We start from the raw sequence: 15116 nt of genomic DNA on the forward strand, positions 1-15116 counted from the left end.
CCAGCTTGATGATCACTAGCAGATAGTCTTATAGGTCAGTCTTTCACTGAACTACTGACGAAAATGTGTCCCATGTTTGTATTGTTCTGTTTGTGCTGGTGCCATCTGACTGGTAAGCATTTTTAATGGCTTAATATTTCAGAACAACATAAACTACTGTTAGATTCCACTCAGACAGATCAAAACCGAGACAATACTGTGTGATCTGTTTCGCAGTCTCTGTTTGCCAGATAATTTTAAAATTGTGATTTTACAGGCCTGGACATTATTAAAAATAGCCATCTCTAAAAATGATTGAAAAATAATTCTGCTGAAATCATAAACAACATCAAAATAAGACGAGAAGCAATTAACATAGGCCTATAATTCCACACTATAGCTGACTTCAGGCTTTGTAAACCAACAGTAGTCTTTATCTGTTCCTGTTCACTCTTCAGGTGTGTCTGCTGACGAAACAAATGAAATCCAGTCGGTGTCAGTGATGGAGGGAGATTCTGTCACTCTTAACTCTGATCTCACTAAAATACGTGTAGACGACGACATACTGTGGAAATATGGAGCTGAAAAGTCTCGCATAGCTAAGATCAGCCTTGAGAACCGAATCTCCTCCACATCTGATGTTCCTGATGGGAGATTCAGAGACAGACTGAAGCTGGACAATCAAACTGGATCTCTGACCATCACAAACATCTCAACTGAACATGCTGGAGATTATCAACTCGACATAAATGGAGCGAAGCTGACAACAAAAACATTCAGAGTTTCTGTCTATGGTGAGTAGAGATCATTTGTTTCGTCCTTCACGTATTTCACAAGATAAACTCAATCCACAGCGTTTGTGGCGTTGTGTCGATCAACATAAAATAATTTTGACTCGTTTTGAGGTTACGGCGAGGCACACAATGAATATGAACGAGGCCAATATTTCGATTATTTAAAAGAAAACTCCAGAAGCACTCCAGCATTTTTACAGTCATTTACAGTTTACTAAAAGTTGGACTTTTCTTTACACAGAAAGGGCTAATATATGATTTTTCAGACTAAAATCATGATAACACGCATACTGTTCACATCTTGTGGCTGTACTATTGAAACACTGAGTATTTTAACATTAACAAATCCTATTCTATGGAGAAAAAAAATCTGCCACAAAATTGTTTTGGCTAAAATAAAAATTCCTTCAGAATTACAAGATATATACTCCCCAAAAAAGTCTTGTTTTCCTCAGAATTGGGCTTTTAACTCGCAATTGCGATTAAAAAAAACTGAATTGCAAGACAAAAGTCATATTTGATAGCTGTAAATGCACAAGTGTGAGGTAAAAAGGCAGAATTGTTAGATAAAAAGGACTCAATTATCTATTTGCAATTTTTTTTTTTTTTTTTATTCTGTGGCGGAAACAAGCTTCCATATCATTCAGCGCTTCACTGTAACATACATTTTTGCTCATCTGGTGGACAAATGGAAATTCATTTTTTGTGGCAATCAGCATTGTCAAAAAAGCTTACCTTGAAATTAACCCAGAATATTCCTTTATATATTTTTATACTGAAATGTTTCTCATTGACCGTCAACACTACAGCCAAAATAAGAGTGATGTTTAGACTGATCCATATTTCTGTTTATTCTCTCGTTCCCAGCTCCTCTTCCCACTCCTAACATTACCAGAGATGGCTCATCCTCATGTTCACTGGTGTGTTCGGTGTTGAATGTGAGTCATGTGACTCTCTCCTGGTTCAAAGGAAACAGTTTATTGTCCAGCATCAGTGCGTCTGATCTCAGCATCAGTCTCTCTCTACCTCTGGAGGTGGAATATCAGGATAAAAACACCTACAGCTGTGTGCTGAACAATCCCATCAGCAACCAGACCAGACATCCCGACATCACTCAACTCTGCCAAGGTATGTTGGTGTTGATAATGACATTGATTTATAAACTGATCTATCAATGCAGATAGATGAATCCATCAATGCTGATGTTTTGATCCTCGTGCACAATTTTGTCCTTTAGCCAAACCAACAAAAATCATAAACTCTGTAGGATATGACAGATAAAACAAGTCCTTTTAAGACACACAGAAATCAAGTGACTCTGATGATATATATTACATTTGGTTGGCTCTAGTTTTCACACATTTGAGCAACTCCATTAACAGCATTACCAGCTTCATTTATTTATTACTAACCAAATTGACTTTATTTCTGTCATATGTCTACAGATGTTCTTATTGAGAATTAATAGAGACTTAGATGTTGATGATTTGTTGAAAATGTCTAGTCTGAATTTGAAGTCACCATTCAGGTGACATTCAGTGATCAGTGTTTGCGTTTTTTTGGGAGTTTGACTCTTGACTTTGTAACATTAGTTTTCCTCTGGGTGCTGTAACTGTTTAAGGCAAGAACGCCAATAGAAAATGCGATCGGAGGATGTTGGCTACTTGTTGATGATAAAGATATAATCATCATATAGTGATCCTATTCACTGATGTCATCCAGAACCTAATCTATTGATACATTATCATTTATATTATTAATTATAGCAAGCATTTTACAATATAAAATCCAGCAGTGTTTTTTATATATATATATATATATATATATATATATATATATATATATAATGGTAAATCGGGCCATTACATATAGCACTTTTTCACTTCCGATACCGATGCTGCAACTTTGGCTATTTGCTGATTCAGATTTTTTTATTTTATTCTTGAACAAATACTACTAATAATATTGATACTAATACTACAAATAAAAATTAATGGAAATAAGAAGCCAAAATAAGGGACACCCATTCATTCGGAAATCAGTATTCACTTTTCTGACGATTCTGAAATTCAAAAATGTTTAATTTTTATTTAATTCACTTAAATTATTATGACTATATTATTATGAAATTGTGTGTCCCGTTTTTATCTAAATATGTTTTTTTAAATGTCATACACTTTATATGACAGAATTATTTATTATTTATGATTAATATAGCCTAGCAAAATGATAAATTAACATTAATTAGGCTATAATCTATTAATTAACCTGTCTAAAACAATTTGATTCTGTCTGCCAAGCTCTGATAATGTATGGAATATTATATTAAAATATTATCCATAAAAAACAAGAACAAAAAAAAAATAGGCCTACCTTTAGAAGCACGGCTGTGTCTGTTAGCGCTGCTGCTTTAAGTCAGACAGTCTGAGACACTGAAATAATTCTCTGCAAAGTGTGCAGTTAGCCTGAGATTCCACATGAGTTACTGGACAGACCAATTAATACCTTTTTTTAATATTTAGCCCTATATCTGGATCCTCTTGCGTTCGTTTTAGCTACAGTGCATGTTCTCGAGACTCTGCCAATATGGCAACAAAGCCGCTAAAACTCAATCACGCGCAAATGAGCTTCTCTACTACTTATTGAGAAATTGATTTCTTTATATTTGCTATCAGTATTCTCCACACTTCACAATCCTTATGTTTAACTATGTGTGGACCTATTGTAAAATATGGAAAACATTTTTTACTTGTAAATACAGGACGATTACGTATATCACGGGTGGCAACCCTAGTCGCAGCAAGGAAAATGCTAATATTCAAGCATTTTGCCAATGGTTTAAGGTCATTTTTTCCATGGTTTGTGTTGGATGGGTCCGATCTAGATGTCTGGGCCTGTATCGGCACGATACCAATGACGTGGATCAGATCAGGCATCCCTAATTATATGATGATATTTTTTTATCATCATCAAGTAGCCAATATAATTTAATCACATTTTATCTTGCTGTTCTTGCCATAAAACACAATTACAACAACAAAAAATTCTTATTTCAAGAATCAAACTGCACAACTAAAGAAAATACTGATTGCCATAATGGCGACTTCACTGAACATTATCAACAAAACATCAACATCTAAAACTCTGTTAATTCCTAATAAGATCTTCTGTAGACGTATGACAGAAATAAAGTCAATCTTGTTGGTAATACGTGAAGCTGGTAATGGTGTTTGTGAAGTGGTTAAATCGTCCTCCGCTGAGATCATGAGAGATTAATTGTCATCTTATCTTCAGTTTTCATCTAAGGCTCTGGCTGAAGTTAGTTGTAAAGGTCTTCAGCTGTTTTTTTTTCCCATTAATGGTAAACGTTTGGTACTCTGAGCTGCCATGCATTTGAATTTTTGTAATTCTAACCAAAATTTTACATCTGCCTAACATTGGAGCTTCACACAGAAAAATAGGGTGTCAAAATTGTACCTTTAGGGGTACAACAGCTTGTCGCTGGGGCAGTACCCTTAAAAGGACAACATTGCACCATTTTTACCACAAAAAGGTTCATAGTAGTACCTTAAGGTACGCATTTGTACTCAAAGGTACTAACATGCACCTTTTTTTGAGTAAAACAGGTACAAAGATGTCCTTTTAAGGGTACTGCCCCAGCGACAAGCTGTTGTACCCCTAAAGGTACAATTTTGACACCCTATTTTTCTGTGTTGATGTCAATCATAAGCTGAGTTAAGATGTCAAGCCGGCTATGATTTTCAACCAATATTTGACTTCTGACCAATGTATTCCTGACTTTACATTGATGTCCAGTGACCCCTGGGTTGAAGCGCGACGCCAAACAAACGTGTTTAGACGTCAACCCGATCTTCATTTTCATCCAAAATCAAATGTCTGATCGATGTTGGAGTCTACATCTTGTGCCTACTGGGTGTCTAGAGTATCCAAATGGCCTGTTAGTTGTTTTCACAAAAAAGCAAAACGTTCTTTTGGAAACTATACAAAAGGAAACATATTAGTGAGGGAACTATACTACAAAAGCAATTTGATTGAATGCGTTTTTGACTGCCTCTGGAAGTGGTCAAAAGGTCAAGCTCAAAACGTTTTAGACCCTGTTTACAGCTGTATTTAACGTCGTCCACTTGTGCTCCAATCCACAAAAACACATCTTAATGGCAGGTTAAACAGGGCCTTAAGAAGGAAAATAATCTGACATCAAAGCAAGGAAAAACATTAAGCTAGTACCGTTCATATTAGTACTGGATTGATTAATGAAAATAAGGTAGATATTTAGGGTTTTGGTTTTTGCATTGTACTCCTGAGCAGGTTTTATAAATTACTATTTTTATTTACATGTATTTATGTGGATAAGTGCAGTATGTATCATTATTTTTTGGTATTGTTCTCCTGAGCATGTTTTGTTTATATGTATTTGTGGTGTGACAGGCAGCGGGGCGAGGGACCGCGAGAGCGGGCCGGTGATTAACGTTCACGAATGCCAGCTGTGTGGCACACCGGTCTCGTCTCGCGGCCATGTGACGGGAGCATATAAGGAGGAACGAGGGCAGCGGAAGACGAGAGAGGACCAGGCCTGGAATTTATGTTTAGTTTTTGTTTATGTGTTTGTGGGCAGTCGTCCGTGAGGGGCTGTCCGCGGTTTTACTTTCATTTTGTTTCTTTCCAATGTAATACGGTTTGTAGGTGGGAAGGAAGGAGGCGGGAACCGGTGAACGCTCAACAAACATTTATTAATTCAAAAGAAAGAAACAAAATGAAAGTAAAACCGCGGACAGCCCCTCACGGACGACTGCCCGCAAACACACACAAAATAAAACGTGGGCAGCCCCTCACGGACGACTACCCACAAACACATAAACAAAACTACACATAAAATTCCAGGCCTGGTCCTCTCTCGTCTTTCGCAGCTCTTGCTCCTCCTTATATGATCCCGTCACATGGCCGCGAGACGAGACCGGTGTGCCACGCAGCTGGCACTCGTGAACGTTAATCACCGGCCCGCTCTCGCGGTCCCTCGCCCCGCTGCCTGTCACACCACAGTATTCATCCATTTTTATACTTCTATCAGTGTTTGCATCAGTATTTGTTTTTATACTTATATTTGTAGTCTTTCTAATGTACTTTCTGCATTAATTCGATCCTAATACTGCTAAGCAGAAAAGTAAATACTCTTCAAACATAGAGTTAGCTGTAGATCAGACGGACAGATTCACTCACTCTAAAGGCTCATTTTGTTCATTACAGATCAAGGTCTGCCTTTACTGCACACAGTGTTGATCTCTGCCGCCGCCGCTGGATCTCTGCTGATTGTTGCTGTAGTCGTGATGTGCTGCATCTGCAGGAAATGTAGAAAAACAGGTCAGGAGAGCAAGAAATTCATCTGTATAAATATATATTTTTAGACAGAAATGTCAATATAATATTAAAACCTGTCATTGTAAAATTTCTGTATTATAGTTAATGCAGTCGAGACCCGGGAGGAAGACGGAGCGGATTTATCATTGTGTAAACCAACAACACGACTAAAGGTAAGAAGTTGTTTCAGTCAGTCAGTGTGTTTGAAGTTTGCAGCATCAGACGGTCAGTGAACAGACGTGTGTGTTTTAGCGACTCAACCGTCATTATTACCTTCAGTAGGAGCAGATCAAAAGCAGTTTATGGTATTTAATCAAAGGGTCACTATTTGCACCTCTGTGTAAGTTTTTCCATTTTGCAGACCTAAAAAAACAAATTAGTACAAATCAAACTATTAGCACATAGATTTATTTATAATTATTTATTAATGTAAAACTGTATTAAATTGCATTGTTATTGTCCGTATTTTGTCTGTGTTAGTTCATCGTTGGATACCGCAGTAGCTGGTAGATTAGGAATGCCTACTATGAACACATTTAAAACATGTGACAGTGATCATTATACATATGGCAAGCTGGGTAGGGCAGAGAGTCGTGGGAACGGAGCAAGTCTTACAGAGGAGCTCCACTTAAACATAATGTCCAGATCTGATCCTCTTTTGTCTTTTGACTGTTTCATCCCTCCGGATCTCCTCAGTGGGACACGAGACTGGTGTGGTGTGCAGGTGATGCTCATTTACACTCGTGCCACCGGCTTAGCTCCGTTCCCACAGCTTTTGGCCCTGCCCTGCTTGCCACAACATATAATCCGTTAAAAAAAGTTATAGTCTTACAGCGCGTGTCCACTGGTGTGGAGCGAGTAGAGCACAGCGAGTGTTTTCAATTAATTAATCGAGCATTGTCTGGCTCTGTCAGTCTTCACCGGTGTATCGTTTGACTAAACTAGATAACTCCTACAATAATCATGGAGTTGTTGCATTGTGATGTGTCTTTAGTTTATGGACAGACCATTTCTATTTCTGCTCGTGATGTGATCTGTGGCCTAAATGATCTTTTGTTTAAAACCACATGTGGTTTGTTATTTTTAAATGGCCTAATCTATGCAAAAACAGCTTTTATACCGGTAGATTTTCACTGGACAGAAAGTAGTGTGCTGAAGTGTGTCCTGGAGCTGCAGATTCTCTGCGGTTCATGATTATCTGAGGTCAAATGCAGTTTTAGCGTCCATTGGTTTCTTTGAAGACTCGCTGCAACGAGTGTCTAATGATGCTTTAGTGTGTAAGTGCAGAAGCTCTCTTGTGAAAAAAACTGTTTGATGATTTAACGGTTTAGAAAGTCATGATTGATTTCCTCTTGCTGCTCCATGTTAGCATCTGTTCTGTTTTAGTTTTCAAAAGAAAACTAAAGAAAATTGTAAAATGCTTTACACAGAGTAACCTAAGTCAGTCTGCTATTAATTTCCCCTCGCATCAGCAGATTCCTGATTGAGTTTATGTTTTCTTGCAGAAATCAAAGACGAATGCTATATATGAAAATGTCCCCAAAAAACGATGATGACTGTACTGGAAATGATGTTAGAGCCCATACAGGACAATACCTCACATTTTTGGTTTTATTCACTTTAATTTTATGGCAGAATGTATATATTTGTTTTTGCTCATATGCATATAAGTTGTTATTGTATTGTTTTAGTTTAATTTAGTGGTGCTTTAATAGCATCCAGAAACTAAAATGTTCTATTTTTATCTTTTTATGTGGAAATGTATCTAACTTTAATTATTAAACATTATTCTACCCCTCACCATGCTCCTTTGTCTATAACTTTTCTTTTTGTCTTTGGTTTACAATAAACACACACACACACACACACACACACACACACACACACACACACACACACACACACACACACACACACACACAGTTTCCACAGGGGACTTTCCATAGGCATAATGGTTTTTATACTGTATATCCTATCCCCCTACACTGCCCCTATGCCTACCTATCACAGGAAATATTCTGCATTTTTACATTTTCAAAAATCATCCCTTAGTATGATTTATAAGATGTTTTCCTCATGGGGACAAAAAAATGTCCCCACAAGGACAAGGATTTTGAAAAATTACCATCTCTGTGGGGACATTTTGTCCCCATAACGTAGGGTTTACCAGGCCCAGAATAGTGATAATATAATTATTACAAGTGAAGGCTATTTGGGTTTACGGATATTTCATGATATTTACACTGTAATTTGTTCATCACTTTTATGAAAGAGAAACCTTAATAAAAGGCGCCCTCTGGTGGTTGATCATTGCTCTTAGGGGCATTTCCAGGATGCTCTACATCAGGGGTCTCCAAACTCGCTCAGCGTCCCAATTCGCACACTATCCATCCTAAAATAGAATTAGTAGGCCTAAGTCCCAAATCCTAGTATGTTGAAAAGAGTATTCCAAAGATTCCCGGATGGTTTACTATTTCCGGTCAGAATTCAAAGTATGGATAGATGGGCACTCTAACGGCTGATATTGCCCACAACCCATTGCAAGTTGGACAAGGATTCGATTAGAACTACAAACGCGGATAAAAAGCGTTAAAAAACTACAAACATGGCGGATGTGTGAGTTCGACGGTTAAGTAGGCTAGTTTAGGTAAAGGGGTTTGAGTGACCCTATTAATATTTAACCTGACAAAAATATATTTATTCAGTGTTGTCCACATTATATTTCACCAGCAGCAGCATTGTGAACTTTTGTAATGACACGTTTGGCCATTAACTTTTAAATGCATCATTATATTTAAACTGTTAATACATGAGGAGAGTCTCTGCGTTAAAGACCCATACATGGCAGATCAACGAGCGGCTACATTTCTCTCCGATACGGTAGGAGATTAAATTTAATGTGCAGGATTTGAACTGTGACGAATCTGACGATGATTGACAGGGCAGGTAAACGGTGACGGGGTAACTAATGCTGCATTCACGTGCTATCGGAATTATCGTAAATACGAGTTTTCAAGGTAAAAATTGCACATGAACGCCCTCTGATGTCGTGTTTCCCACTGGGAAGTTCGGAAATAATTTTGATACCCAAGTTCCTGAGATGGGCGTGACATAACCGTTAAAAATGGCTGATGGGAGATGAATTTCTGCTGTGGCATGTGTTTTATTCGTTTTTTCCCCACAAAAATTTCATTGTCTTGTCTTGTCGTTAAAGTAGTACATATTTACATAAATTAATAAAGCATATGGTGTATTTTAAACACATCAAAAATCACATCTAGTTGACCTTCATTCCAGAATGAGCAAGCTGACTATTCTAGATAGTGTGGTAAAAGTATACAATAGGATCATGTATGGCTGAAAACTATTGCCATTTTAGTCTTTAAGCAGCCTTATCTTACATTGTGCCTTTATTGTGAATGTGATTATAAACGAAATGCTTTTGCTGCTATGTTTGCCAGTGATTCTATGATTTTCTGGGACCGGGAAATGACTGAAATGGTTATAGTGTTAAAATAACATTTACAAAGACGCACAAAAGTGTGAACCTGGCGTCCTCCATTCTTTCCGACAACAAAGCACCTGAACACAACAAGCTCGTAATCACGACTTCCGAAGTGGGAAGTAGGAAACTTCCAATAGCACATGAAGGCAGCATGAGCGACAGAGTCCGTTAAAGATGACGAAGTAGTATGTCCCGAAGCTTGCATACTTTTCTGCTACACACTCAAAAATATACCTTTTCTTCACAAAAAGAGTACATACTTTTAGGACGTAGTATAAGTAGGCCGCATTGGGCCGCAGCATCGGTCGTGGAGATGCTATTTAGGCCCTGTCCACACGAAGCCAGCGCTTTCCCAATCCGATCTTTTTTTTCCCTCGTTTCAAGAAATATCTGCGTCCACACGAGATTACCGAAACTGACTAAAACGATGTAGTTTGCATGCCAGGCCAGTGTGTGGCGCTGTAATTCTGCCACAGAAATACACTAAAAACGGAGAAGAAGAGTTGAGGCTAGCAGGGGTATAGCAGTGGTCGGAGGTGAGGCAAAATCTCACAATAAAATAACAATAAATACATTTACTACTTAACAGATGTGTTTTATTAATGCCTACACCTACCCCGACCCTAAACATACCTTTACAATAATGCAGATATGTTAATTAAATGACGCGATATTGATGTGCGCATGCCCAGTGCCCGTAGTTGTATCCCTTAACTCAGGGGTTTTCAAAACCATTCCTGGAGCCTCCCCAGCACTGCACATTTTGGATATCTCCCTTATTGGACACACCCAGCTCAGCTCATGGAGTACTAAACTAATCAGCTGATGAGTTAATATACCTGTGTTAAATACGACACTAATAAGGGAGACATCCAAAATGTGCAGTGCTGGGGAGGCTCCAGGAATGATTTGAGAACCCCTGCCTTAACTCTTCAACGTGCTGGACGTAGTGTGATGACATCACCGTTTCAGTAAATATATGGATTCGCTGTACACACGAAAACGCAAGATGATCGTTTTCAGATTTATTCGCTTTGGGACCCGGTTTCGAAAAATATCGGATGCATGCTTCTAAAACGCCGGATCCGTGTGGACGAAACGCTGATACGGTACAAAATTTATACGTATACAGCTAAACGCGTCTCCGTGTGGACGGGGCCTTAGATGCTAAATTCAGGACAGTGGCACTCCAGGACCGAGTTTGGAGACCCTTGCTCTAGTCTACATAGTGAATCAATCTGTTGCAACTAATATAATAAAATATAATATAATGCTAGTACGTAGGATTTATCTAATCTAGTGCACGCTGGTTCAATGCAGTGGTCTACAATTTATCAATGTCAAAATGTTAAGCCAATCAAATCAAGATTTAGCCTACTGAGACTGAGCTTGTGTCGTGGCTGCATTTGCATCGCGCGTCTATTATTTTTCTAATAATTCAATGGCCCATCGTCAATTATTGCATAACAGCACAGCAGTTTGATATTAGCACCTAAATTCCACTGAACATGTCTTGCTAATCTATGTGTGGAAAGTTCTGGTCCAGGCGTAGGCTATGTGGACTCTTGAGGCCTGCTGCACAAACCAGCAGTGGTTAACCTGAAGTTTCCGACTGCACGCCCCCTGAAGCTAAGCAGGGTTGAGCTTGGCTGCTGCTGGAAGAGCTGCTAGAAAGGCCAGCAGAGGGTGCTGCTCATCCTGTGGTCTGAATGGGTCCTATAACACCCCGGTATGGTGTGAATAAACCATACTGTACAAAGGCACCTGTGTGGTTCATATAAAGTAGTCCTAATATCACACCCCCCCTTCACTTACTAGCAGTTTGACTTTATCAATGCCAGACATATACAAAAACTCACCATTATGGTGATCAGTGTTTGCTTTACACTCGACCCTTGACTTTTTAACACTAGTGTTTCTCTTCTGCTGTAACTAACCTGACTGGTTCAAGCTCAAACCGATACGCAGCGTTTCGCTACAGTTTCTGGTTGAACGTACAGCTTCCTGGAAACGGCGTGCAACGGGTTTGAGATACGGTTTCTCTTGTTTGATGGGTGTGTCAAAAATATCAGCCCAATCAGCAGCGACATGTATATAAACCATGCGGTATTAGAGAGACACTGCTTTACACTTTGCTAGACACTTTCATAAACGTTATACTCCTCTGATTATGTAACGGTACAATATCATAGCACAACAACAGTGCTCAGCAATAGTGAGAAGCCTAAAAAAAATAGATCAGATCCCAGTGCTAACAAGTGGATTATCCTTTACCTGAAGTGTTTGACTTTTCATCCTGAAATGTGAGGCAAATGTTGATCTCATTAATTAGGATCCACAGTTTCCACAAATCCCTTCACTCCACTGGGATGTCCTCTTTTATTCTGGACGGTAAGGGCAGTGACTAACATCGAGGGTATTTGAACACAGCCCAGTTTTGTTGCATTTGATCTCAGATTTAATGGGTGGTGAATTCATTTGACATTATTGTTTGTTGCAGTTCTGTGACTCTACATTATATTAGCATTGCTAATATAATCTAAAATTCGTTTTTAAAAGTTTTTTTGCACAAGTTTGAACTACTTTATCCACTAGACACACACACACACACACACACACACACACACACACACACACACACACACACACACACACACACACACACACACACACACACACACACACACACACACACACACACACACACACACACACACACACACATTAAGAACCAGCAAAACAACTAAATCAACTAAATATATACAGATTGATTCTCGGTAAACCAGTTTAGTTGCGTAAATCATTCACGCTGCATGCTTTGTCTGGTGCTGAACATGCACTGCAGCATGAAGCTTTTTTTAAGATTGTCACTCTTCTTGAGATTCATATGCTGATTGAATAATGCTGTATAGTTTTGGGCTAATCTGTGACCACTAGATGGCTACAGAGCTGATAAAATGTGCTTCACAAGGCTTTGTTAAACCATTATAATCTCTATGATGCCAACTCAACACGTCAGTCAGACAGTACATTTACATGAACACTTAAACTTGAAGTTTTACAATCCATCCCCAACTCAAACACAGGCTCTGCTGTTCACCAGTAACCCCTGTCGAACCAGCATAACAGCAGCTTAATCTAATCAGTTACTGAGTTCACTTAACTTCAAAGTACAATGAACTTTTAGTAATATTTGAGTGAAATAAACTTCAGATGAAACCCCGGGCACTCCCTGCACTCACCGTCTCTATGGCAGACATTCAGGTTCCGGATCACCATCATCTCTCAGGACCTGAAGCGGGGCGGTCACATTTACTCCATGCTCAAAAAAGGCCCAGCAGAGGTTGTACTTCCTTCATCAACTGAAGAGGTTCAGTCTGCCACAGGTGCAGATGACAGTTTTACCCCGCTGTCATTGAGTCGGTTCTGTGAGGAACTGTCTGGATTTTAGTGTATGTATGTATGTACCCAGAGCTTCTGGAAACCGTTTGCACACACGTGGCGATTAAAGTTCATTCTAATTTGGGTTTAGTCCCCTTTCAGGTTTCATTATGTGTCACATGCAAACGAATACATTCACTCACTCATCACACAAATTTTCATGCGTCTCATGCGCTTATTGACACCACAACCCACATCCTTTACAACCTCCTCCCCAAGCTCACATTCTGGTGCATTCATGCACCCAAGTAGAGATCACAGAGTCTTAGTGAACACACCCTGCTGAATATTATGCTTTCAAAATGTTTTAGACCACATTACGCCCTAGCACAATTTCATGTTTTTAGTTTAATATTTACAGTTTGATTACTGCCACAGTAATGTGAAATATACCAGTGTCTTTGGTTTTGGATGCCTTCATCTGATCCACTTTTGACAATTGTACAGGTTTGGCCTCATCTGACATGTAGAGTCATTCACCCCAGAAGAGACCTACTAAAACCTTTAGAAGATCCTATTCATGTTTCAACTGTATACATTTCACACATTCTCATGTTTACAACTGAGAGTTTTCTTAAAGCTCAAATTATAGAGTATACAATTATTTCAGAATAAAGTGTAAATATAAATGTGGTTTTCACACTTGAAAGTTAACCATGGCTTATTATAAACTCTGGGGAAATGTGATTCTTATCTTGCTTCATGTTTCACACTGCTCATAATTTAAAGAGTTACTTCAGCGATTAGCATATGGCTTTGTATCAGTAGAAACCCTGGAGTATAGTCAAATGATTGTGCTTTCCCCCCTCATCCCTCATATCCCCCTGAGACTAGAGATTTATGCATTTTATTTCTGGAAAAATTCCTCCCTTGACGCAAATTGACGATATTTGCGTCATCTTTGGGAATGTTTGGCCAGAGGCTAAAGACTACAGCCAGCAGAGGGAGCCATTTTCGCATGTTTTGAACTCGCGCATGGGGGATGGAGATCACACTCAGAGCTCAGCTCACAGCTTCAGGGATTCATTTTAACGGATGCTAAGCAATGTAAGTGTTTTAACTTCTCAAATTAATTTCTATGAAAGTTCCCGTATTTTCCGGACTATAAGTCGCACTTTTTTTCATAGTTAGGCTGGTCCTGCGACTTATAGTCAGGTGCGACTTATATATCAAATTTTATTCATACTGACTGACAAGAATAAACATATAGCCGCGAGAGGGCGCTCTATGCTGCTCCTGTAGCCTACCCCTGAAAAAAACAACTGAAACAGAAAAAAACTCTTTACTGAAATATTAACTTAAAGACTGAACACAACTTAGAAAGACTGAACACAAACAAAATCCCCCCATAAAGAAAATCCTATTCTGCAAAATACAAACAGCATGTAGTAAAATATGCAGCGGAGAACGATTCACACAGCGTTCGTCTCGCGCGGCTGAGCCTCTCCCGGCAGAGAGTTTAAGCATCTGTGGACTCGTTCCTTCAGCTCTGGCCATCTTGCTTACAGTCCGCAAGTAGCTTTCTTTTTTTTCTTCATTACAGTTAAAGTAATCTGCTTTTCGCCAGTCCCTTACAAGTTTCTCACTCACTTCAAACTTTCTTTCTTCCGGGTGCTCGCATGCGCGCGCGGCTCCTGCTCTGCCCTAATGCGACTTATAGTCCAGTGCGACTTATATATGTTTTTTTCCTCTTCATGACGCATTTTTTGACTGATGCGACTTATACTCCGGAGCGACTTATAGTCCGGAAAATACGGTAAGCTTCTAAAGGCATGAACTGAAAACACGCCATACTGAACACGCGTTGTGAATGTATGCCACGAATGTGGTCGCAATTACCTCAGCTCCATCACGAGCTCATCAGCTCATTTATGACGTTAAATGTAATCTGACTCCTGCAGTTAGTGTTGTGAGACTCACAAGGCAACTCGATCGTTATATTGAACAGACACGTTCAGTATTTAAAGGTGTACTATGCAACTTTCCGTCCACTAGAGGACGCCTATTCAAAACAAAGGCAT

General features: G+C 39.1%; 1 protein-coding gene across 1 annotated transcript in view; it reads left to right on the top strand.

The window, feature by feature from the left end:
• LOC137040047 (SLAM family member 5-like) overlaps window positions 1-15116 on the top strand; it is a 90948-nt gene continuing 75832 nt past the window's right edge. Inside the window, exons 1-3 of the mRNA XM_067415470.1 lie at window positions 1-773; window positions 1641-1901; window positions 6039-6152. Coding sequence (XP_067271571.1) covers window positions 482-773; window positions 1641-1901; window positions 6039-6152 — 667 coding nt within the window. The 5' untranslated portion in view covers window positions 1-481. The remainder of the gene's footprint in view (window positions 774-1640; window positions 1902-6038; window positions 6153-15116) is intronic.

The sequence above is a fragment of the Pseudorasbora parva genome, chromosome 14, assembly GCF_024679245.1.
Source record: "Pseudorasbora parva isolate DD20220531a chromosome 14, ASM2467924v1, whole genome shotgun sequence".
NCBI classification, from domain to species: Eukaryota; Metazoa; Chordata; class Actinopteri; order Cypriniformes; family Gobionidae; genus Pseudorasbora; species Pseudorasbora parva.